The sequence below is a fragment of the Bacillus rossius genome, chromosome 16 (assembly GCF_032445375.1).
Source record: "Bacillus rossius redtenbacheri isolate Brsri chromosome 16, Brsri_v3, whole genome shotgun sequence".
Taxonomy (NCBI): domain Eukaryota; kingdom Metazoa; phylum Arthropoda; class Insecta; order Phasmatodea; family Bacillidae; genus Bacillus; species Bacillus rossius.
Genome location: NC_086343.1, coordinates 28,697,825 through 28,724,005, shown reverse-complemented (window position 1 = coordinate 28,724,005; position 26,181 = coordinate 28,697,825). Strand labels below are relative to the sequence as shown.

The 26,181-nt window shown below is 39.9% G+C and overlaps 1 protein-coding gene across 3 annotated transcripts in view; it reads right to left on the bottom strand.

Moving 5' to 3' along the window:
- The window catches only part of LOC134540501 (phospholipid phosphatase homolog 1.2 homolog), a 154,003-nt gene that overhangs the window by 77,617 nt on the left and 50,205 nt on the right, over window positions 1-26,181 (bottom strand). For all 3 annotated transcript variants that reach the window (XM_063383324.1, XM_063383323.1, XM_063383322.1), the window contains exon 2: window positions 3,373-3,478. In XM_063383324.1, coding sequence (XP_063239394.1) covers window positions 3,373-3,478 — 106 coding nt within the window. The remainder of the gene's footprint in view (window positions 1-3,372; window positions 3,479-26,181) is intronic.

Here is a 26,181-nt window from a genome sequence, read left to right as displayed (position 1 = left end):
GCGTTCAGATTTATTCGCGAGAATTGCCTGCCCCTAACTATCAGTCTTTATTAAAGGAGTTGTTGGTGATTCTTGGTGAAATTTAAGGACTTTAAAGGGGCTTTTGCTCGATTAAAAGACAATTTCAGGACTTTTTAAGGATATGAAGGAGGCGTACGAACCCTGGTTGTCAGCCAGGCCGAATACTCGGGCGATGTTCTGACACCTACCTGCCTCCGGGGCTTTGAATATATATACTTTATAGAAGTCGCGAGTGGATAGGATTTACTCTACGTTTTCCAGAAGCGTATGATGAGCAGCTTGGGAACTTCACCGCTGCAGTGCGCTGCCGTAACGCCCTGTATCGTCTTAGTTGTTATTTACACGTTAGAGCGCAGCGCTGTCGCCCGCTGTCATTCCCCGCACCCCTCATCCATCATTCACTGCAGCTCAACGTCGTTCAACGGGAGGGGGAAGGGGTGTTTGAAGAGTTCGACACTTATCCGCTAGGGACCACTACAAGTCGATGCCTAGAGATGGTGGCGATTGCGGCGGTGAATTAACCAACTACCTCAAAACCGTATTAGAAATTTTAACCTGGGCTGGCGACTTCTATACAGTATATATATTCAAAGCTCCGGGGCGATCTGCGAGTGTGTGTCCGAGGATAGCGCGGGTGAACATGAGTAGGGCCACGCGTACTTCGCTAAAAGATTCCGAGACTAGCTGAAAGTTAAAACACTGTAGCGTCGTCTGTGTTTCGTGATTGGGCAAGTTTATTCCAAGTAGATCTATACTGTCAGCAACACCAATCACAGCAATTCGGTGGGGAAGCAAACGCGTCTTGAACTACTTCTTTCTCAGACGGGCGCAAATCAAACGGAAGAAACCGCTGCGCTGGTGCGGGTATGCCTTGTTGCATTCTAACAGGCGTTCATATTTTTGCGCGAAAAAAATGCCTGCCCCTACTCATAAGCCGTGTAGAAATTATTTCTTTATTTTTGTAATTCGTGTAATTTAAGGGCTAAAATTGAATCTTAAAACACGACACCTGCCTTAAATTTATTGTTCTCTCACAATTATTTTCAACAGATATTCACCAAGCTTAATATCCACGTGAATCTGAATTCAACCGACATACTTTGAGTACAGGTTCATCACGACAAAATAAGTTGAAAACCTCTATAGCTCAGGCTGGTATACGTCTTTGAAGTGGGGCTGAAAACATTTTTATTGCAAACAATAAGTAGGGACCGGAAAAATTCGCGGTTTCAATAGCCTTTAGGATAGACTGCACATTCCCCTGTACACTTGGGAAAATAACGCCAGTTCATTGGCTGCTGACTTGTTGGTTTACCTGTGAGTCGATCCTTCTTTGGTTGAGGGTTTATAATTGATTGAGATTCGTACAGATGAACAGTAAGCCAATAAGAAAATCATCTAAAAGTTATATGCATTTGACTTCTAGCCTATCGCCGAATGAATCCGCGAATTTTACAGGTCTCTAACAATAAGAAAGTATTTAAGATAACACTGAGCGTTTGTATTGTGTTCTACAACCGCCGTGAAATGTATCACTTAAAATTAATTTTTTTTGACCAGTCCAACTGATGGCAGATTATAAGTGCAGTATTAAAAATGTATTTGTAAAAAAAAAAAAATGAATGACACCAACTTAACAATAGAAAAAAAATATTAATTTTTTCTCTCTCAGTATTTTTGTTGTTATATAAATTTATCGTAAAATCAAACCTCCCGTGTTTGTGATTTCTTAATAGGAGTGGGAAATTTTTTATCACCAGATAATAAATTGTATTATTTAACTATTAACTAATAAACAATAACGTAGTGTCACACGATGTCACCGGGTTATTGTAGTCCAGTGTTGGTTTCTGAGTGTTTACGGCAAAGCCCTTGACTATTTGCAGGGCCCTTTTATTTTGTACAAGGGCCTTGCCCGAAAGCTGGGGAATTAGGGGGGAGGGCTGGTATTTAATAGTCTCTTTAGTAAAAGAAAAAGGGGTTTCCGGTCCCCTTTCCGGGAAAATATGAAAAGTAAATATTTCAAAACCATTTAAAGCCGATCTGTGACTTAAATCTCGACAACAAATGTTGATATTCGTGTTAATTTTCGAATAAATTGTTTAAAACATTTTTTATGTAAACACTTCATGTTGGTTTTTCACTGTGTATCAAGAGGAATCACAATAACGGGCAAGAAATACGAAATGTCAACAAGCCAAAATCAGCGGTATTCAAATGTGTGAATGCAGTCAGTTCGTGCCTGATGACGGGAAAAGACACCAGTTTCCCAACTGCCGCACCTGTCTTGTCTTGAGACGTCTACTGTGTTCATCTATGTTGTCCAGAATATAAGTTGAGTTTCAACGGTAAGTTCGCCTGTGCGTCGCTCTGCTGTCGTTGTGTTTTCCAGATTATCTGTTTCTTGCATCATCGTTGGGTTCGTCAGTAAGTAGTTGTGTTGTCTTTATTTCAGGTTCTTGTAACAACTGTATCGTCACTGTCAGCCCTCTATGTTCGTCTGTGCTGTGATTTTTTTTTCCGAGTTATTCCTTCCACGGGAATTCTCTGCGCTGTCTGTGCATTCAAACATCGGCTGCTTTTGGCGTATTCATTTTTCTTGTCTGTACATATTTGTGGTTTCTCTGTGACGTTGAGTGAAAACCAACAATGGAGTCGCACCCCAATGTCCATAAAAAATATTTGTAATCAATCTTTCCCGTTGCAACAATCACTCATTGATGAACAGGGGCTGCTGTTTGCAGACCCCCCACATCATTCTGTGGGCCCCGTTGCTCGAAATCATGACGCCCCCCCCTATTTTTTTTTCTAACAGAGATAAAAAAAAGTTTTTTTTTTCCTTTATGTACATTGTTTTAGTTATATAAATTTTTTAACATGTTCGCAATTAAATTTAAAACACATTAAAACTAGTTTTAAGTCAGTGTTTCGATTGTCAACGTAAATTTATTTTGAATAATGGCAAATAAATGAGTGTAAGTGTTCTGCACTGTCAACATGGTGTCACGTCAATTGGTGGTGGTTTTGTTACTCACAGTTGTAGATTCAGACACGTTCTGTACGCACGGCATATTCCGAATAATATTACTCTGGTGTAATAATTCATCGGTAACTAAATTTAGGCCTTACTGTTTAATTGTTTACTATGATTTATTTAAAATTGTCTACTTTTTTGTTTTAATTTTTTTCTTTCTTCTCTCGCAGGGCCCATGGGCCCCGTTGACATAGCAACGGTAGCACTGGCCAAGTGGGGGCCCTGGCTGTTGGACGTGTCGGCAGGCCCTGGTGACGTACGAGGATCACTCAGATATGAACAAGGGGATGCTGTTGGACGTACGAGGATTCACTCACCGGTGAGGCCGATGACGGCGTCGACGAGCCACCTCCAGCGGAACGCCCTCCGACAGCCGCCCATGGCTCGCTCCGGGGCCGGCGGATCGTCGCCGAACTCCACCGCCTGCGGGTGAACAAGAGGGTGGTGAAGACCTCCCAGTATCACGTGGTGGCCGGCGCGAGGCGGGGCGCGCACTGACAACAAGCAAGCCGCCCGGCGACATCAACCCTCAAAACACGCTCCGCCACTACTTTACCTCCAGGCCCGCAGTGGCGCCGCGCGGCGGCAGCGCGCGCAACTAGCTGCAGCGCCTTGTGCGGAGGCCACGGTGGCTCCTCTATTTTACGAATTTCGTAGTAAAATAAGGGAAAGGGTTCCTAGTTAAAGGAAGCCAGGGGCGTAGCCAGGGAGGGGGGGGGGGGTTAGGGGTTCAAACCCCCCCCCCCCCCTTAGCACCAAATCTTTAATTAATTTCTTATTCATCACTCAAACAAATTTCATATTAAAATTAATAAAAGTTTTTACCATTACAATATTTAAATTTAAGTACCGAAAACTGCTAAAATAGCACAATTTTACACCTTAAAATCCAAATTTTCCCCGGGGAGGACCCCCGGACCCCCCACTTTAATACGGAGGAGCCATGCTTCTTAACCCCCCCCCCCCCCCCCCCACATACACAAATCCTGGCTACGCCACTGAAGGACGCAACACGGTATTTTATAAAAACACGCATTTCGCAAGACGTCACAAATCTTTCTACTTGAAACTATACCTACAAATGTATAAACAATATTATTTGGGCTTCAATTCGTAAAAGAAAAAAATGTTTTGTACGGAAGAATGAAAAATTCTTATAAATTAGATTTAAAACAGGAGCTTACTCATTTCGGGTGACGAAGGGGGAGGGATAGATAATATTTGCTTGCTGTTTGCTTTCAAATACTTTTTGGTGATGGGTATGCTAGATTTTTAACGATGTTTTAGGATTTAGGGGAAAGGAAGGTATGCGGGTGTATCTCCGTCATCCAATCAAAATCATTGGCTTCCTGTGCGGTAGTTTAATAAGTGTAAAAGTGATGCGTTTGGAGAGGAAATGTGATCGTATCCTTCTGTGCTTACAGATTACGTCTGCATATTTAAAATTTTTTCGAAACACTTCACTTAAACATATAAGGTGGAAATGCAAGTCGAATTGCAAGAAGTAGAAAGTTGGCCCATGCTTGTATTGCAGTTTTGTGTCTTGAGTAGTTTATAAACGAATACTTGAAAACGTCGTTATAAAACATTTTGCGTCTTGCTTTTCTTGCGCAGTTTAACAAAGTTTGAGGATTAATTTGCACTAAATACGGCTTTCAATTTCACCATTAAATAATTTTGGGCAGATAGCATCAAAAATATTTTTATCATGTCACTATCAAGGACTAAGCTAGTTCAAAAGTTTCAATTTAATTTTTATTTAAAATTAAAATGATGCATCAACTTATTAGTTTTGTGCATTCCTTAACTGTTAAAAAATATTTGCAATAAACAACATTAATAATCATTGGCTGATAAAACTTTTGTCCTGCGATCGTTTTATCAATAATTAGACATTCATAATAACATTGATAACATTGATATAGTATTTATTCATCGCCATTTTAAATATTCGTCGAGACGGAAACAGAAGCCATTTCCGTCATCGGTGGGCACGTTTCTGATTGGCTGACTCCTTCAAACACCAAACTTATTATATTACCTGTCCTTTATACAAGATATGTTATGTAAACTAAAGCAAACCAAACTGAAGAAAAAAAAATGGCTGCGCTAATGATGGTTTCGTTGTCGTAACCCTCAATAATAATACAACCAACTTTGTTGGAAGATGGTGGAAGCGGAAGTTAAGATACTTTCCGAGGAAGGCAAACGAAACGCGGAATTCGTATAGAAATATATAATTCGCATTATTATTTAGAGAGAGGCTAGAATTTATACCGGTATACACTTCAACTGTGTTCTCAATGAATAGGGACACCTGTATTTCGCGAATACATTTCGTGTCAAGGTATTTCACAAAATACTGTAGCTTTTCTCCTTTGGTTATTAGCTGAGGTCGGTGAGAGGTGTCGTCCCGCTCTTGACGGGGCCAATGAGAATGTGGTCACCGTACTGCTGCACCCTCACAATTTGCCATGACTCTTAGAAAAAGCTACAGTGTTTTGTGAAATACCTTGACATGAAATGAAATCGCGAAATACAGGTGTCCCTATCGATGAACCATGGGTAGCCCTGCCATGCTCCGAAGGACAGCAAACCAATAACATTACAAAAGTCAAAGGACCCAATCACATGCAATTCGGCCGGCAGGTGAAGTGTGGCAGCAGCCAATGGACACTCGACACCGACTTGTTTGTGAACAAGTGAGTGGAGTTCATCCCAGAACTAAAAAATAACGCGAATTTTGCATGTCTATAGGAATTTGTTGCCGGGATGGACTGTACGGCGGTATAAATCATTAGTTAATAATGATATGGACTAATTTGCATCTTCTATGCGCGTAACTACTTAAAATCTACCAAACTAAAATCTAAAATTTACTCAATGTATGTGTGTGTGTGTGTGGGGGGGGGGGGGAGGGGGGTTTAATGGAATAGCCCTCAGAGAAAAATAACAGTTCATGAGCCATCCTTCGTAAAAATTTTAAAAATGAACTCATTAAAACAACATTTTTAGCCCGCCTGGAACTTAAATATTGATAATGGTTTTGTTAATTTAGCTCATGAAATTTTTATATTCTTACTGAAATTCGAATAAGTTAAGTTCACGTTATAAATTGAATAGGGGTCTACAATTTAATGACAAGACAAACATTTGCGTCGATAATAAAATGGAAGGCGCGGTGCCCTGCTAACGCCTCTGGTTGTTCACAAACGCTGTTGACAGAGCAGCAGTGGCTGAAGGATTCACTCTCACCGTCAACAAAAATCGCTGGTTTTTCGCGACCACTGTCTGAAGTTTTTTGGATTGGAGGGATGCTACCCTGATGATGGCAATTACAACGTCGATCAAAACGTCGGCGGAACCTTGGCTCTCGAAGCCGCCGAAGCTCACAAGCCAAGAAACCACGCACACCATTGGTTCTACTGTTGATAACGCCAAAATATGAGTAAGGATATGGCAAGGACTATAGCGAAAGATAGGGACCGGAAAAATTCGCGGATTCAATGACCTCTAGGATAGTCTCCATTATCCTCTGCATTTCTCAAGCAAACACGCGTGTTCATTGGGTACTAAATTTTGAGACGTCTCCACTGGGTAGCTTGTGATTCGACGCTTCTTTGGTCGATAGTCTCTCATTGTCCCAGAGAGCTCCAGTTAAACTGCGAGCCAATAGCAGAACCAGCAGAATTGTACACATGTTTGAATTTCAGCCTATCACGAAATGAATCCGCGAATTTTTCCGGTCTTTAGCGAACGATATCCGTTGGTAACAACGTATAAAGCGAGGGTAAAAAAATTGACTTTCTTTGTTACAATAAGCAGTAGTTAAGCCTATTTTTGACGCCATAACCACGCATGCCCCTTTAGTACTATTTTTTAAAATAATGTACGTACGTATACCTCGATAAACTACTCTCACCCCAAGTTCATTAGAGCGTTTCATAACTTAATACATATAAATGGATTTTTGAAACCAAGATATTAACGAAAATCTAAAAAAAAAAAAAAAAAAAAAAAAAAAGTTCTAATATTGCGGTTTCCGAATATGTATTAAAAACGCGCCATATACTGAAGTAACCTTAACCAAAGGGTCATTTAACATAAAGGATGCATCAACTGATGAACTAGCCGTGAAAGGATGTCCAAATTCTTCAGACGCAAACACAACCTGGTGTTTAAATAAAGCAATACATATTTTTCGGCGGCGGTCACTTGTTTTTTTTTTGACAGATATCTCGCGATCTATTTCCAAGCTGTAGGCCCTACTTCATCTGCACCCATATAAGTAGATAAATTTACAATAATAAGCACACAGAAGAAATCTGGACAGCAGCTCGCTGATTCAACTACTGACTGTGGTCACAGTTTGACTACATCGTGACGCCACGAGCCCTCCAAGGCCACGAGGGAGGAGTCAAGGACGCGAGGGACAGCATCGGCGGGTCCGTGAGGATCCTTGGCGACTGTTCCTGAGGCCAGCATCCTTCAGGCCCCCGCCCACCCGGGCACACAGACGGTGCGGAGAGCTTCAGGAAAAAACAAGGCGAATCCAAAATCACTCAAGATATCCGAGTGGGGTCTGCTTACGCAAAGCATTTGAAGAGTTCGCCGAGGGCCGAAAAGTACTTTTGATTTCGGATTAAGTTTTTAAACTGTATTTTTAGCAGAGTTAAAATGGCTAAAACGCATGTTTTCAGAGTAATTTTTAGGCGTAAAACAACCGGTACGGATTCTTGAAAGCACTTAAGGGACTTGCATTACACCTTTATCTTCATTTCTCCGCCATGTAATGTTACGGTCACCGCTCAGATCTCGCAGTTATCCTGTGACGACGAGAAGACTGCGCGCTAGTCCAGAGGAGACACAGCGCTAGAAGCACCAGCGAGCGTCGCGCTTATCATCCCGCCTCACTAACATACATACACCCCTGAAGAGGCGGGCCTCTTAAGGGTGCATGTCCCATCCCAGGTCATCATTTTATATTTACGTTACACGCGGCTAAACTTGCCGACTTTCCAGTGGCGGATCTTTCGCATCCTTCTAGCATAATTAGCTCAAAAAGTTTTTAACCTTTTTTTTTTTGCACAGGAGAATGAAATGTAATATAAAACTGGAACATTTTTGGTTTAAAGTCAATTTTACTGACTGCTGTGCGATACGGTTTAGTTTCTTTAAAAAAAAAAAAAAAAAAGCTAATTTTTATCTGGCCCTTTAAAATCGTCAGAATTTTTTCATTTTAATTTTAAAATGCTAAATAAAATTGAATTTTTTTTTCTGAAAGAGTTTTAAACAATCCCACGCTGGCGATTAAACAACTCATGTTGATCCATTGGCGATTAAAAAACGCATGTAGATCCATTGGCGATTAAACAACGCATGTAGATCAATTGGCGATTAAACAACGCAAGTAGATCCATTGGCGATTAAACAACGCATGTATATCCATTGGCGATTCAACAACGCATGTAGATCCATTGGCGATTAAACAACGCATGTAGATCCACTGGCGATTAAACAACGCATGTTGATCCATTGGCGATTCAACAACGCATGTAGATCCATTGGCGATTAAACAACGCATGTAGATCCATTCTTTGGATTCATTCTTTGGCATTCATTCTTTCTACACAGCGTGACTGTGGCAAGGAACGGTTAGGAGTTTTCTGCGTTGTACAAATTACTGCTTTCCTTGTTGCCGATACCAACATCTTTAGTTTTGCATAATTTCTGTAGTCCGAAAGGGCAAGGCATATTGATAAGTGTTTCAGCTCTTATAAATTAACTCAAAACGTAAAACAACTGAACTAACAATGAAACATCAAAAGAAAAAAAGCCTAAACTCTACTTGTAATTTTTAGGGCCTCCGCTTGCAATTCTCATACTTGACACGTTTAATGATTTGTATGTAATGTTAAATATTTGGAACAATATTTTTATATGAATTAAATTAATTATACATTAAACGGTTACATAATAATATTTAAAGTTTCACAGGGCTTTCAATCACGAGAAAATACAACGAAGAATTAATTTTATTTCATTAAAATTTGTTATTCTGAAACAGTAAAAGCCATAGTTAATAGTATTCCAATTTTTGACAAGAATTTCCGACAGGAATATGAATGTATTTAATCTCAATCTGGGTGTCACTTCGGCTGAGATTACGACACCACTTAAAACTCGTGAACTATGAGGGATACAGAGTTGAAGTAAATATATCTTACTAGAGCAGACTTTGCTCGTGGTAGTTACGTATGACTAGGGACTGGAAAAATTGGCGTTTTCGATGACCTTCAGGATAGACTACAAAGTCCTCAGTATACTCGGGAGAATAACGGCTGTTCATTGGCTGCTGATTTGTGAGTCGTCTCAACTGGTCTGCCTGTGATACGATACTTCTTTGGTTGAGTGTTTCCCATTGGCCCAGAGTCGTCCGAATGAACAGTGAACCAATAACAAAAGTAGCTTAAAGGTATGTGTATTTGTATTTTAGCGTATCGCGAAATGAATCCGCGATTTTTTCCGGTCTCTACGTATGACTCACCCGGTTAACATTTGCAGTGATGACGTAATGAGCGTCGGTGAGAAGCGTCGAATGTAAGTCAGTGAGAGCTTAACTCCTAAAGTAATGAACCGATTTGCGTGATTTAAACTTAAAGTCGCTCACGAGCGAGCACTGAGTGGTGCTAGTTGAGTGGAATAACTATACAGTTACTAACTTGGTTTTTGACGTGACAACGTCTAATAAATCGTTGAACGCTGGCTGCACGCACGAAAAAGTGTCCCATTACGCACATTGTCTCGTAACGCTGTGTCCCGTTACGCTCATTGTACGCTTGCGCCACATCTATTTATCTTCCACTCGATTGGAACAACCATCGTTTTAATTTTTTCGAGGCACATTCAACTTGAAACACTCCCATTCTTTTCCTACTTTTCCTATTATCGTACTATCCTTAACAGAATAACACATATTGGAAGAAGTTAAATAGCAAACATGTATAAACTTTATAGTTAAAATAATCTCTTCGTTAAAGTAATAAAAATAATTGAATTAATGAGTGCAAATAAAAGTAAATTTATCAATTAAATTGTAGATTTCATTTCACTTCTTCTTAGTATCCATACAAAACAGCGATAATTCAATAAAAATGATTCAATTTTATTCATAAAGGTATGCAATCATTTCATCAATGTTTTGTAATGACGTCACGTTAAACTATGGTCCGTAAACCGACTTTACAGACAACCAAATTTTTTTTTTAGTTAAAAGTAGTTTATTTACGTTCTTTCAGTCAGTTTGTCCTGACGACGGGCACATATCTCAGTTCCCGAAACGTCGCAAAATGGTTTTGTCTCTGAAAGACAGTTCGTCCGTGCTGTCGTCATTGTGTTGTCAGGAAACATGTTTAATGTCATCACAGTGTTCGCGTGTGCGTCTCTGCATTGTCGGTGTGTTGTCCGAAGATGTTGCCTGTCTGTTTTTTTCCGTGTTTTTATTTGTTGAAACTGTCTCTTTGTTGTAAGCCCAACTGTGTTCGCCTGTGCTGTGATACTGTTCTAATTTCTTCCACAGAATTCTCTGTGCTGACTTGTTTCCAGTGTGTTGGTGTTTACATATTTCTTTGTCCGTATTTACGGGTTTTCTATACGTAGGGGCAGGCATTTTTCGCGAAAAAAAACCTGAACGCCTATTAGATTGCAACAAGTTATCCCTGCTCCAGAGGTTTATTCCTTGTGATTGGCTGCCGTCTGCGAGAGAAGTAGTTCCCTTATTTGAACTAACCAATCATGACGCGTTTGCTTCCGCGCTTAATTACTGTGATTGATGTTCTAACAGTCGACACGTACCTGAAAAAAACTCACCCAATCACGAAACATAGATGATGCTACAGTGTTTTAACTTTCATCTAGTCTGGGAATCTTTTCGCGAAATATGCATGGCCCTATCTATACGACATACAGTGCAAAATAGCAATGGCGTAAGTCCAAACTAAGTAGTCTATTTAACAAAAGGATTTTTTTAATGTGTTTCTTAATTTAATTAATTTTAATTTTACTGCTGAAAATGTTATTTTCGTAGCTGCTCATTTCTTTTTAAAGGGGGAACCCAACAGCTTTGATTAATGTTCTCCTAGAGAATTTTGGATGAAAAAAAGTACTAGGTGAAGGTACCAAGCATGTATGAGAAGTACCAGAGCTGGCACGGCGGTCGACGGGGAGAAAGTGCGGGTCATGAATATTCAGCGCGGCGGCGGGCAGCCAGGTAGCCGGGTCCCAGCTGGGTCCCTGGGTCCCGCCCCCTGGCTCTCAACGCAGCCGGCCCCCGGGGGCGGTGCTGCCGAACCGCCACCTGCAGCCGGGGGGCGGCGAGGCACAGCGCACGTGTGTCTCTGGCCTGGCGACTGTGAGTTGCGACATCGCGCGGCGGGGAAACGAAGACAAAAAACGTAATGCTTCTTCATAAACTATTATCCGTAAGTTTCGTCACACAAAACTTTAGACACTGACCTTATTACTAGGGACCTGAAAAATTCGCGGGTATCATTTTGTGTTAAGCTAAAATTCAAATAATTATACCTTAGTGCTGCTTCTGTCATTGGTTCACTGTTTATCTGGAGGACTGATGGGCCAATTAGAGACCTCCACTCATAGAAGTGTCGAATCACAGGCCACCCAGTCGAGACGACTCACAAGTCAGCAGCCAATGAATAGTTGGCATTTGCCCGAGTGTGTAGAGAATATTGGAGTCTATCCTGGAGGTCATTGAACCCGCGAATTTGTCGGGTCTCTAATTATTATTCATTTTTTTCCGACCCAAATGAACAAACAAAAAAAATCTAATTCCTCCGGACGCATTTTCGTAAAGTTCCACTTACCGCTTGAACTTCAAATCAGCCAAACATTCTCGAACCACCGTACGTGTAAATATACTTTTGACATCCACCAACGAGGTGACTTTCTCTTCTTACCTGGCGTATAAAAATGAAGGTGGCGGCTATAAAGTTGACCTGCGCTCATGGCTACCGATGAACTAGTCTTCTGGTGTGTCTACAGGACGTGACATTTAGTTTTGACACGGATGCGCTTGAACGGATGGATGACGCGGTGGACACCGTTTCGTGTCACAGGATTATGCGTAACGACGCCTCGCACCGTATAACATAGCTACTGTAGTTTTCGGCGACGGAGTTCCGCGAGGAGTGCGGTCTGTGAGAACTTGACAGACACCGAGTGACTTGGGAAGAAACATTTTTAAGTGTGAGTAATTGGTGATTAGGTATTTTTAAGTAAAATTATTTATTAGTAGAGACCTGCAGAATTTGCGGTTTCGATGGCCTTCAGGATAGATTGCACATACCCCTGTACACTCGGGCAAATAACGCAAGTTCATTGGCAGCCGACTTGTAAGTCGTCTCAGCTGGTTTGTCTGTGATTCGATCCTTCTTTGGTTAAGGGTTTATTTATAACTGGTTGAGATTCGTCCAGATGAACAGTAAGCCAATAGGAATATTATCTAAGAGGTATATGTGTTTGGTTAGTAAGTCGTCTCAGCTGGTTTGTCTGTGATTCGATCCTTCTTTGGTTAAGGGTTTATTTATAACTGGTTGAGATTCGTCCAGATGAACAGTAAGCCAATAGGAATATTATCTAAGAGGTATATGTGTTTGAATTTTAGCCTATCACCGAATGAATCCGCGAGTTTTGCAGGTATCTATTTATTAGTGATCATTAGGGGCAGGCATTTTTTCGCGAATAAACCCGTACGCCTATTGGACTGCAACAGCGGCTTCTTCCTTGTGATTGGCGGCCGTCTGCGAGAGAATTCGTTGCCCTATTTGACCGAGCTCTCAGGACGCATCATTTGCTTCCGCAATGAATTACTGTGATTGGTGTTTCAAACAATCGTCATGTAGGTACCCGGAAGAAACTCACGCAATCGCGAAACACATGCGATGATACAGTGTTTCAACTTTCAGCTAGTCTTGGAATATTTTCGCGAAATATGCATGGCCCTAGTGATCAATAAAACTGTAATGAAACCTAATTGGGCTATCCCTTACGTAACCCAGTTCCCCCACAACATTATTCAAATCGTAGCAATACTAAACACGCGAATGTCCACGTTAAATAGATTCTCGACCTTTGTGGTTCCCGCACCGCGCACCTGGATGTCGCGACATCACGTCCAGACCAATGTCGGCTTCAGGATGACTTTTCGGGAGGGATGACAAAATTGCTGTTCTGTGTATACATACAACAAGCAATTATTTATGACGGGCTATCGCACAAAGAAAGGTCGTAGTTGCAAAAAAATGAAAGTGGTCATATATTGACCTTGGAAAATTATTTAAAAACTACAGGTTTCAAATACAAAACCTTAGTAGCTCCATGCAACTTTTGACGAGATAAAAGTTTAACATACGAAATTAAATATTTAAGTAAACATAAATATACACTATCGCCCCCACCGCCCCCCTTCTGGAGCCGCGCTTGGTCCAGACGCCGGGCGGCGGAGGAGGATGGGGGGGGGGGGGGAATGCGCGTCATCGCGTGTTCCGCGAGGAAGAGAAACCGGAAGGATCTCGACAAACAGCCGGCCGGAAGCTGGTTCCGGCGCCGTCATCCGGCCCGGCCCACTTGACCACAAGACGAGGAGAAGCCCCCCCCCCCCCCCCCCGCAGCGGGATTCTTCTCAGGACGCAGTCGGCGCATCACCGTCGTCGAAATTACGCTGTCAGAAACTGCAGGGGACACACCACAACGCCGAACGTACAATAACGCCGAAAACCATAAAGCCGAATGCCAAATTGACTACAACACCACAACGCCGAAATACACTAACGCCGAAAAATGTCATTGCAGGACTGCCACAAAGGTTAGGTTAGGTAAGGTTAGCACACAAATTCATTCAGTTGTTTTTTCATTTTGCTCCTGTGGCCCCCCCTTCCTGCAGCAACATTTTTCGGCGTTATTGTATTTCGGCGATGTGGTACACAGCAGTTTTCCAGCTGTCGGCGTTGCGGTAAATTTGGCATTCGGCGTTATGGTATTCGGTGTTATTGTACGTTCGGCGTTGTGGTAACGACCCGAAACTGCAGCAGATTTACGGAATTGTCAACGGACATCGCACCTCAAACAAACGAAGTGTTCTATTGCCAGTTCCGATTAATATGACTACGCCTGACTCAATCGGCCGAGTTACTTGTTCCTTTATAAACACGATAATAAAAAAAACGCAAGCAGAAGAAAGGAAAATATGTTTTCCTGTTGACTTCGCAGGGGTTTTTACGGTTTCTTTAATGCTCCAAGATTATTCTATTTATTTTTCTTTTTAAGTAAGTGAACCTTTGACCCGTAAATTTACGAATATCACAAGATAATTTACAATCAGTTTTATTCGTAAATTTAAAGGTGAAAATTTTTAACTGTGTATTTATTACGTAACGATGTTTACAACCGTATACATAGCCAAGGGTCCTTTGACACCACCAAATTTGTTGTAGAATCTGTTTGTTAGAACTAAATTATGACTCAAATCGTGTTCGCTTCGAAATGTATGCTCAAAGACTATTTTAAGTAAAGTTGGACGGTATCTTCTTTCTTGATAGAGTATCTCACACTATCAAAGCTCCTTAATATCAGGTTTGGTCACTGGAGAAAACTTAAACACTAACATAATTTTAAAATAATTTATCTAAATGTTTATTCACTATCAAATACGGACATTTTCATCCAAAATTATCCAGTCTACATTACTCCAGAAGCTATCAAATTCTAAAATGTTTACTAGTACGTTTTCTTCTGTAAACTAGTTCGGTATTCATCAAAACATAAAAAAAAAAAAGGTTAAGCATCAACAGCAAAATTTTTTAAGCTAACTATTTAAACCATATCTTAATCTGAAATCCAAGCCAAATATTTGAATCATTAAATATCATACAATATTTATAACATAACTAAACTAAAATATTTGAGGGAAGAGGCTGTCATCCAATATTTCATAAAATAAGTGATGACGTTTCGGTGACGTCACACACCATCAAATTTTCTTACACAAGTAATTTTTAAATCAAAATGACGGAAAATTGTTATAGTATGAAAAAGTCCTCAAGGTCATATGCCATTATACGCCATTATAGATATTTCATTCTCTTGTCACTAAAATGTTAAGAACTAACTATCCCTGTGAATTTATCACGATACCTCTCCTGCGTTTTGTTTTTAATTACAAATCTTGTCACCAGATATTTACTCAGTTTAATCTAATAGCGGAAAGAAAGTCACGTATCTCTCAGACACCCGTCTTCTTTCGACGTAAGTCACAGCAATTTTGTGCGGAAGCTAAAGCGTCCTGAGGCGATGCGTTTTCTCGCAGACGACCGCCAATCACAAGGAAGAAATCTCTGTGGCGGACACGCCTTATTGCAGTCTGAAGAGCGTTCACAATTTTTTTTCCCAGCGAAAAAATACCTGCCGCTAGAGATAGGTTATTCCGCATAGGAACCCTAGACACAGGCAGCAGTTATAGTTGAAGCCTTTATTACAGCCTGTGCAATTCCTTCCATCGTGACTTACCGACCAAATATATCAATTTATAATTTTATTTAATTGAACACGAAAAAAATTCTGCACTAGGCCGGCGTATGAACACAACTGAAAATTCCATAACACCATTACAGAAACATAATTAATAGATACAGGAAAAATTCGCGGGTTCATTTCGCGATAGGCTAGAATCGAAGTGCGTGTAACTTATTGCCGCTTCAGTGATTGGAAAACAGTTTGCCTGAAGGACTGTGAGCCAATGAATGGCCCTCAACGTAAGAAGTATCGAATCATAAGCATCCCAGTTAGCAGGTGTCACGAGTCAGTAGCCAATGAGCTGGTGTAATATTCCCGCCTACATAAAGGTTCGTGGAGTCCATCCTAGAGGTCATTCAAACCGCGAATTTTTCCAGTCTCTAATAATTAATATACAAAAATCGCAATGTAAAGTCTAAAAGATAAAAATAAGCCACTAACATTGCTTAAAACAATTTCTTAAGTCTCACTTATGATTGAGTATTTTAAGGTTTAGCAGTTAAAAGCAGGCTTGTCCTTGAAATACGACCCGCGGACTGCTTTCTGACAACCACATCCAGCGCGCGGAGACTGGGAAGCCTGGAGGGTTCCGAGTGCACCGTCGCTCGAAGTGGCGCAACTAGGACGCCACTGTTCTTGGAGCTTCGAGCGTCGAGTCAGGAGCTCCGATGACATGTCCGCGGGTCGAACCCAGGGGTGTACAAGGAGGGACCGCCCTGCGGCTGGTGGCGACACCGGCGAATCCTCGGAACAGTACCAGCGAAGTGGAAGAGCGACCTTGGCGAGCGATAGCGGGCGACGAGAGACGGAGAGTGGAGTCACGGCGCGGTGTCACGACGAGCGAGTGGTGCGAGGCAGTGTGAAGGGACAGAGGTGCGCGGTGAGAGACGAGCGTTAGGGAGAACCACTGTCGAGCCGATCTCCAGTGGGGAGAGTAAATAGTGAGTGGATTCATTAAACTGTAATTAGTTTGTGGTCAGTCACCCAGACTGTTGTAATTTAGGTACTAGTGTAATTATTAGTTAACAAATAAAGCTCTGGTTAATTAATAGGTAGGGGCAGGCAATTTTCGCGAATAAATCTGAACGCCTATTAGATTGCAACAAGGTATACCCGCACCAGAGGTTTCTTCCTTGTGATTGGCGGCCGTCTGCGAGAGAAGTCGTTTCTTTTTTTGACCGAGCCACTCCGGATGCGTTTGCTTCGTCACTGGATTACTGTGATTGGTGTTGTAACAATCAACATGCGCCTGAAAGAAATTCACCCAATCACGAAACACAGGCGATGCTACAGTGTTTTAACTTATAACTAGAGACCGGAAAAATTCGCGGGTTCAATGACCTGTAGGATGAACTCCATAGTTCTACGTACACACAGCCAAATGTCACCCACTCATTGGCTGCTGTCTTGTGAGACGTCCCAACGTAGCAGCCTGTGATTCGATACAGCTTTGGTTGGGTGTTTCTCATTGGCTCAGAGTCATCCAGGTGAGTTGTGAGCCAATAGCAAAGGCAGCACTGAGGTATAACTATTTGTATTTTAGCCTATCGCGAAATGAACTCGCGAATTTTTCCGGTCTCTACTTATAACTAGGGATAGGAAAAATTCGCGGGTTCATTTCGCGACAAGCTAAAATACAAATAGTTACACCTTAGTTTTGCCTCTGCTATTGGCTCACAACTCACCTGGATGACTCTGGGCCAATTAGAAACGACCGACCAAAGCTTTATCGAATCACAGGCTGCTACGTTGGGACGTCTCACAAGACAGCCCAATGGGTGGGTGGCATTTGACCGAGTGTACGTAGAACTATGGAGTTCATCCTGCAGGTCAATGAACCCGCGAATTTTTCCTATACCTACTTATAACTAATCTCGGAATCTTTTCGCGAAATTTGCATGGCCCTATTAATAGGGCTATCTTTTCGGACCTGTAGTTCCCACACGGGACAATACTTATTGTCAGGGGCAGGAATTTAGCGCGAAAAAAAATCTGAACGCTCACTATACAACACATTTCGGTTTCTTTCTTAAAATTGGCGGCCATCTACGAGCGAAACAATTGCCCTATTTTAACATGCCAATCAGAGTACGTTTCATTCCGTACTGATAGACTGTGATTGGTATTTCTTAAGCAGACATTTGATTGAAAGAAACTCACCCAATCACGAAACACAGACGGGTGCTACAGTGTTTTGACATTAAGGTAGTCTCGGAAAGTTTTCGTTCATTCGTTAAGTTTTCTATCGTAAACTAGCCTTTACAAAAGTTTTCACGAGAACAGTACGTCGCATACTATGAAAAACATATAGTTGGTCATAATCGGCCGAGTCAAGGTTCGATCGCCTTGGTTAATTCAACTGCCGCTCGCAAATTAATGGTTTCTCTCTCACGCCCAGGCCGTTTTACGTCTTCGCCGTCCCTCACATCGCCACACCACTCTCGAGAAAGCTACAATATCTCGACCGCTGAGCGTCGATGCACGATCTCGATGCGGAAGAACGATAGCCTGCGTCACGCGAGAGAGAGATTCACTTCGGCGTTTATCGCGTTAATTTACGCCCTTTTTCCACAACTCGCCACGCCCTGATGGAAGTGTCCGGCGATCGACCGATGGGAAAAAAACATCCACCCGACAACAGCAGTGATTGGAAACGAAAGCAATCGCTGTCTTAAGGGCCGGTTCTTATTGGGACATTGTTTATTGTCTGTCACTGTTGAAACCACGACCATTTTTCACGGGACGAGAAGTCACGTGGGACGAAACGTTTCAAGGGCACTATCGAGTGCCAGATAAAAATACAAAAATTGGTTGTCTGTAAAGTCGGTTTACGGACGATAGTTTAACGTGACAACGTCATAACAAAACATTGATGAAATGATTGCATACTTTTATGAATAAAATTGAATCATTTTTATTGAATTATCACTATTTTGTATGGATACAAAGGAGTGAAATGAAATCTACAATTTAATTGATAAATTTACTTTTATTTGCACTCATTAATTCAAATATGTTTATTACTTTAACGAAGAGATTATTTTAACTATAACGTTTATACATGTTTGCTATTTTAACTTCTTACAATCTGTGTTATTCTGTTAAGGATAGGACGATGATAGGAAAAGTAGGAAACGAATGGGAGTGTTTCAAGTTTAATGTGCCTCGAAAAAGTCAAATCGATGGTTGTTCTAATCGAGTGGAAGAGAGATAGATGCGGCGCAAGCGTACAAAGAGCGTAACGGAACACAGCGTAACGGGACAATATGCGTTACGGGACACTTTTTCGTGCGTGCAGCCGGCGTTCATCGATTTATTAGACGTTGTGACGTTAATAAAACACCAACGTCTTTAACTGTGAACTACGGCATCTGAAGGCCACAGAAAATAAATTTTTCTACAGTCACGTAATTCGTCTAAAATTTGACAGTTCTCAAACGCAGCACAAAACTTGCAAGGCATCGCACGATGTGCTTACAAACACTGTTGCTGTAACAACAGTGGCAGAAAAAAAACTACCACTACTACTTTCGTACTACTTTCCAGAACTGTCAAATTTGAGACAAGTTACGTGACACAGATTATACACATTTTGCGAGTGCAACATACGTATCAATTAGGTAGTAATCGTTATTTAAGTGGCGTGCAAACGATTTATCTTTAAATATGCTGGGTAATACTGGATAATTTACAAGGCAAGATCATCTATTATAACATATCTTAAACACCTGGATTAAAAATTTGCAAGTATGGTGATAATGACCTGAGTCACATTTGGCAGTCTGCACAAGCTCACAGATAAAGGTAAAACATTTTTTTGTCCATAATCAACTCTTATTTTATGTGAATCGTTTGTAACTTTACGTGTGATAAGAGCGGAACCTTCATCGTGCATTTTATTGTTTAGTTTTGCCGTTCAAGTTGACTACTGAACATTTTGTTCAATAGTTGAAGGGGATTTCTGAAACGTGAAATTCCACTTGAAGCGCTCGAGGTAGTCCCTCAAGCACGAGAGACAGCACACTGTATTTTTTGACGTGGCAACGTCTAATAAATCGATGAACGCTGGCTGCACGCAAGAAAAAAATGTCCCGTTATTCACATTGTCCCGTTACACTGTATCCCGTTACTCTCATTGTACGCTTGCGCCGCATCTATCTCTCTTCCACTCGATTGGAACAACCATCGATTTGACTTTTTCGAGGCACATTAAACTTGAAACATTCCCATTCGTTTCCTACTTTTCCTATTATCGTCCTATCCTTAACAGAATAACACAGATTGGAAGAAGTTAAATAGCAAACATGTATAAAAGTTATAGTTAAAATAATCTCTTCGTTAAAGTAATAAAAATATTTGAATTAATAAGTGCAAATAAAAGTAAATTTATCAATTAAATTGTAGATTTCATTTCACTACTTCTTTGTATCCATACAAAATATTGATAATTCAATAAAAATGATTCAATTTTATTCATAAAAGTATGCAATAATTTCATCAATTTTTATTATGATGTCACGTTAAACTATCGCCCGTAAAACAACTTTACAGACAACCATTTTTTTTTTTGCAAATGGGACGGAGATATTTGTATAAAATTGCAGGTAATTGTAAATTTTTACAACATAGTGTTCGCAGTAATACTGGATCCATATTATTATTACCCTGGCATTAATGCTTTGTGTTTTCCCAGTACCTACCTCCAATAATTGAAATTTATTTGTAAACCTTTCCCTGAATAGCTTTCCAGCATTAACCACGCACATCAAAAAAGCATAACGAAACCAAATAAAGTCATATGATTTAAAGCTTGCTTTTGTCTAAAGGCAGCGCCATTTAAAGCGGGCGCCATCTATTGACAATCTGTTTAACTAACAAGCACAATAGCCGTTAGATTTTTTTTTTTAGATTATTTACGCTAGCGTAGACTATCACAAGATTACACCGAATTAAAACAATGTTTCTTATCACACGTACGTACCATGTACTTTTATAACATAATTTGTAAATTAATTAATATAACTTTATTTTTAATCACTTTACAACGTTTGCAACGTTACGTTATACTACCAACCTCAATATTGACCTGTATTTTTATAAAATATAAAATAGTGCGCCATTTTTCGCAAGAAAAAGTCAGAATTATATCGGAAAAAACGTATTTCATGTGTGCAAAAATAACCATGGCCATGTGTTGAACAAAGTTACAATATATATATATATATTTTTTTTTTTTTGCGGTATTACAAACTATTTCTCGGTGACTGGTTTACAAAGGGATTTTCTGTAAAAGTAGGGAAATTTTTTTTTTTTTCTGTGCAGCGAGCCCCGACGAGCGAGTGGCCGGGTACAGTCCGGTCCGAAAATAGCGGCACGGCCTCAGGGCGAGTCCTCAAAGTGGTCCGTTTTACATCAAATTGCCTTCAGAGTGTAAAACAACAATGGCGCCGAAGAAAACACACGTCTGCACGGTCATTACGAGGCGAGGCGAGGATACGCTCATAAGCATTATACCTATCACTGAACATAATTTTGGGTAGTAGAAAATGCCCAAATTTTATACTTATTTTTGGATAAACGTTGGCAAAGACTTCTTCTTCGTCTCCGTTTTTTTTTTTTGTATTGAGTAGAACGAAACCTGGTTATTTTCAATTCTCAGAGACTGGAAAACCCGAAGAACAGCATATAACATTTTGTAATCTTTGGTGTAGTTTCTTAAGTTCCGGGGGCCTGAGATGTATTAATAGGCGATGTAAGATGAATTTACAATCATTAACAACCATTCGCAGTAAAAAAAAAAAAAAAAAAAAAACACGTGAAACCTCAGTAACGAGCAAATTCATGTGTATCATGTTTTTCAAGTTGCAAATAAACTTTTTAAGAAACTCGGACACGAAAATACCCTTCCCCCACCCCCCTGTTGTTGCGCCCCTGCCTGAAAGCAACTCACCCAATCACGAAACACAGACGGGTGCTACAGTGTTTTAAAAATTAAGGTAGTCTCGGAAAGTTTTCGTTCATTCGTTAAGTTTCCAATCGTAAACTAGCCTTTACAAAAGTTTTCACGAGAACGGTCGTACGTCCCATACTATGAAAAAAAATATTGTTGGTCATAATCGGCTGAGTCAAGGTTCAATCGCCTTGGTTAATTCAACTGCCGCTCGCAAATGAATGGTTTCTCTCGCACGCCCAGGCCGTTCAACTGCTTCGCCGTCCCTCACATCGCCACACGACTCTCTAGAAAAGCTACATATCTCGACCGTTGAGCGTCGATGCACGATCTCGACGCGGAAAGAACGATAGCCTGCGTCACGCGAGAAATAAATTCACTTCGGCGTTTACCGCGTTAATTGACGCCCTCTTCCACAACTCGCCACGCCCTGGGAGTGACCGCCATCGACCGATGGGAAAAAAACATCCACCCGACAACAGGAGTGATTGGAAACGAAAGCAATCGCTGTCTTAAGGGCCGGTTCTTATTGGGACATTGTTTATTGTCTGTCACTGTTGAAACCACGACCATTATTCACGGGACGAGAAGTCACGTGGGACGAAACGTTTCAAGGGCACTATCGAGTGCCAGATAAAAATACAAAAATTGGTTGTCTGTAAAGTCGGTTTACGGACGATAGTTTAACGTGACAACGTCATAACAAAACATTGATGAAATGATTGCATACTTTTATGAATAAAATTGAATCATTTTTATTGAATTATCACTATTTTGTATGGATACAAAGGAGTGAAATGAAATCTACAATTTAATTGATAAATTTACTTTTATTTGCACTCATTAATTCAAATATGTTTATTACTTTAACGAAGAGATTATTTTAACTATAACGTTTATACATGTTTGCTATTTTAACTTCTTACAATCTGTGTTATTCTGTTAAGGATAGGACGATGATAGGAAAAGTAGGAAACGAATGGGAGTGTTTCAAGTTTAATGTGCCTCGAAAAAGTCAAATCGATGGTTGTTCTAATCGAGTGGAAGAGAGATAGATGCGGCGCAAGCGTACAAAGAGCGTAACGGAACACAGCGTAACGGGACAATATGCGTTACGGGACACTTTTTCGTGCGTGCAGCCGGCGTTCATCGATTTATTAGACGTTGTGACGTTAATAAAACACCAACGTCTTTAACTGTGAACTACGGCATCTGAAGGCCACAGAAAATAAATTTTTCTACAGTCACGTAATTCGTCTAAAACTTGACAGTTCTCAAACGCAGCACAAAACTTGCAAGGCATCGCACGATGTGCTTACAAACACTGTTGCTGTAACAACAGTGGCAGAAAAAAAACTACCACTACTACTTTCGTACTACTTTCCAGAACTGTCAAATTTGAGACAAGTTACGTGACACAGATTATACACATTTTGCGAGTGCAACATACGTATCAATTAGGTAGTAATCGTTATTTAAGTGGCGTGCAAACGATTTATCTTTAAATATGCTGGGTAATACTGGATAATTTACAAGGCAAGATCATCTATTATAACATATCTTAAACACCTGGATTAAAAATTTGCAAGTATGGTGATAATGACCTGAGTCACATTTGGCAGTCTGCACAAGCTCACAGATAAAGGTAAAACATTTTTTTGTCCATAATCAACTCTTATTTTATGTGAATCGTTTGTAACTTTACGTGTGATAAGAGCGGAACCTTCATCGTGCATTTTATTGTTTAGTTTTGCCGTTCAAGTTGACTACTGAACATTTTGTTCAATAGTTGAAGGGGATTTCTGAAACGTGAAATTCCACTTGAAGCGCTCGAGGTAGTCCCTCAAGCACGAGAGACAGCACACTGTATTTTTTGACGTGGCAACGTCTAATAAATCGATGAACGCTGGCTGCACGCAAGAAAAAAATGTCCCGTTATTCACATTGTCCCGTTACACTGTATCCCGTTACTCTCATTGTACGCTTGCGCCGCATCTATCTCTCTTCCACTCGATTGGAACAACCATCGATTTGACTTTTTCGAGGCACATTAAACTTGAAACATTCCCATTCGTTTCCTACTTTTCCTATTATCGTCCTATCCTTAACAGAATAACACAGATTGGAAGAAGTTAAATAGAAAACATGTATAAAAGTTATAGTTAAAATAATCTCTTCGTTAAAGTAATAAAAATATTTGAATTAATAAGTGCAAATAAAAGTAAATTTATCAATTAAATTGTAGATTTCATTTCACTACTTCTTTGTATCCATACAAAATATTGATAATTCAATAAAAATGATTCAATTTTATTCATAAAAGTATGCAATAATTTCATCAATTTTTATTATGATGTCACGTTAAACTATCGCCCGTAAAACAACTTTACAGACAACCATTTTTTTTTTTTGCAAATGGGACGGAGATATTTGTATAAAATTGCAGGTAATTGTAAATTTTTACAACATAGTGTTCGCAGTAATACTGGATCCATATTATTATTACCCTGGCATTAATGCTTTGTGTTTTCCCAGTACCTACCTCCAATAATTGAAATTTATTTGTAAACCTTTCCCTGAATAGCTTTCCAGCATTAACCACGCACATCAAAAAAGCATAACGAAACCAAATAAAGTCATATGATTTAAAGCTTGCTTTTGTCTAAAGGCAGCGCCATTTAAAGCGGGCGCCATCTATTGACAATCTGTTTAACTAACAAGCACAATAGCCGTTAGATTTTTTTTTTTTAGATTATTTACGCTAGCGTAGACTATCACAAGATTACACCGAATTAAAACAATGTTTCTTATCACACGTACGTACCATGTACTTTTATAACATAATTTGTAAATTAATTAATATAACTTTATTTTTAATCACTTTACAACGTTTGCAACGTTACGTTATACTACCAACCTCAATATTGACCTGTATTTTTATAAAATATAAAATAGTGCGCCATTTTTCGCAAGAAAAAGTCAGAATTATATCGGAAAAAACGTATTTCATGTGTGCAAAAATAACCATGGCCATGTGTTGAACAAAGTTACAATATATATATATATATATATATATATATATATATATATATATATATATATATATTTTTTTTTTTTTTTTTTTTTTTTTGCGGTATTACAAACTATTTCTCGGTGACTGGTTTACAAAGGGATTTTCTGTAAAAGTAGGGAAATTTTTTTTTTTTTTCTGTGCAGCGAGCCCCGACGAGCGAGTGGCCGGGTACAGTCCGGTCCGAAAATAGCGGCACGGCCTCAGGGCGAGTCCTCAAAGTGGTCCGTTTTACATCAAATTGCCTTCAGAGTGTAAAACAACAATGGCGCCGAAGAAAACACACGTCTGCACGGTCATTACGAGGCGAGGCGAGGATACGCTCATAAGCATTATACCTATCACTGAACATAATTTTGGGTAGTAGAAAATGCCCAAATTTTATACTTATTTTTGGATAAACGTTGGCAAAGACTTCTTCTTCGTCTCCGTTTTTTTTTTTTGTATTGAGTAGAACGAAACCTGGTTATTTTCAATTCTCAGAGACTGGAAAACCCGAAGAACAGCATATAACATTTTGTAATCTTTGGTGTAGTTTCTTAAGTTCCGGGGGCCTGAGATGTATTAATAGGCGATGTAAGATGAATTTACAATCATTAACAACCATTCGCAGTAAAAAAAAAAAAAAAAAAACACGTGAAACCTCAGTAACGAGCAAATTCATGTGTTCTCATGTTTTTCAAGTTGCAAATAAACTTTTTAAGAAACTCGGACACGAAATTTAAAGTAGAATAATTTAAAATAATTAAGAGCGTGATAAATATATTGATCAATAAAATATTCGATTTTCAAAATTTCGAGACAGGAATCACACACTTACTTCCTGCGCCCGCCGCTAGAATTCGCTACCTGAATCGTAAAAGTTGTTTTCCACCGCCATGTGGGAAGCCTTCTTTTCACAGACGAGAGAGCCAAACTCCCGATCGTGCATGTTCGGTTTATTTTTGTTCATTGTAACTCATGATAACTAATGGTCAATTAGGTTAGGTTAGCTACATTATAAATACTTTAAAACATTGTGGACGGTTGATTTGGTTAGGATAGCTACATTAAAGATACTGTGAAATCATGTAAACAAAAAAGCGAGCATGAACTTCGGGGAACTTCGGGTGTGGCTCTCTCGTCTGTGAAAAGAAGGCTTCCCCGCCATGCACAGACAGCATCACGACTCCGATAAAAGACTTGGAAAAATACTACAACCCGGCATTGGCCTGATTTTCGACAAGTAATCTTATCAAAATAATGTCCGGCTTGTTAAAATTCACTAACCAGTTTATACTATACAGTTTTTAGCACACGTAAGGAGTTATAATTCTACGGCATTACTAAAATATTAACCTGAAACATTTTAAAACACATTTATAACACTAAAAACTACTTAAGTCATTCTGTAAATACTTCATGCAAACAAACCTTAACATTACTGAGCTGATTCAACATTATCATTACATTATATTATAATGTTAATAAAAAAAGTTTAAAAAATCCAGTGGCGAGATATGAACCACGTCCCTTGAG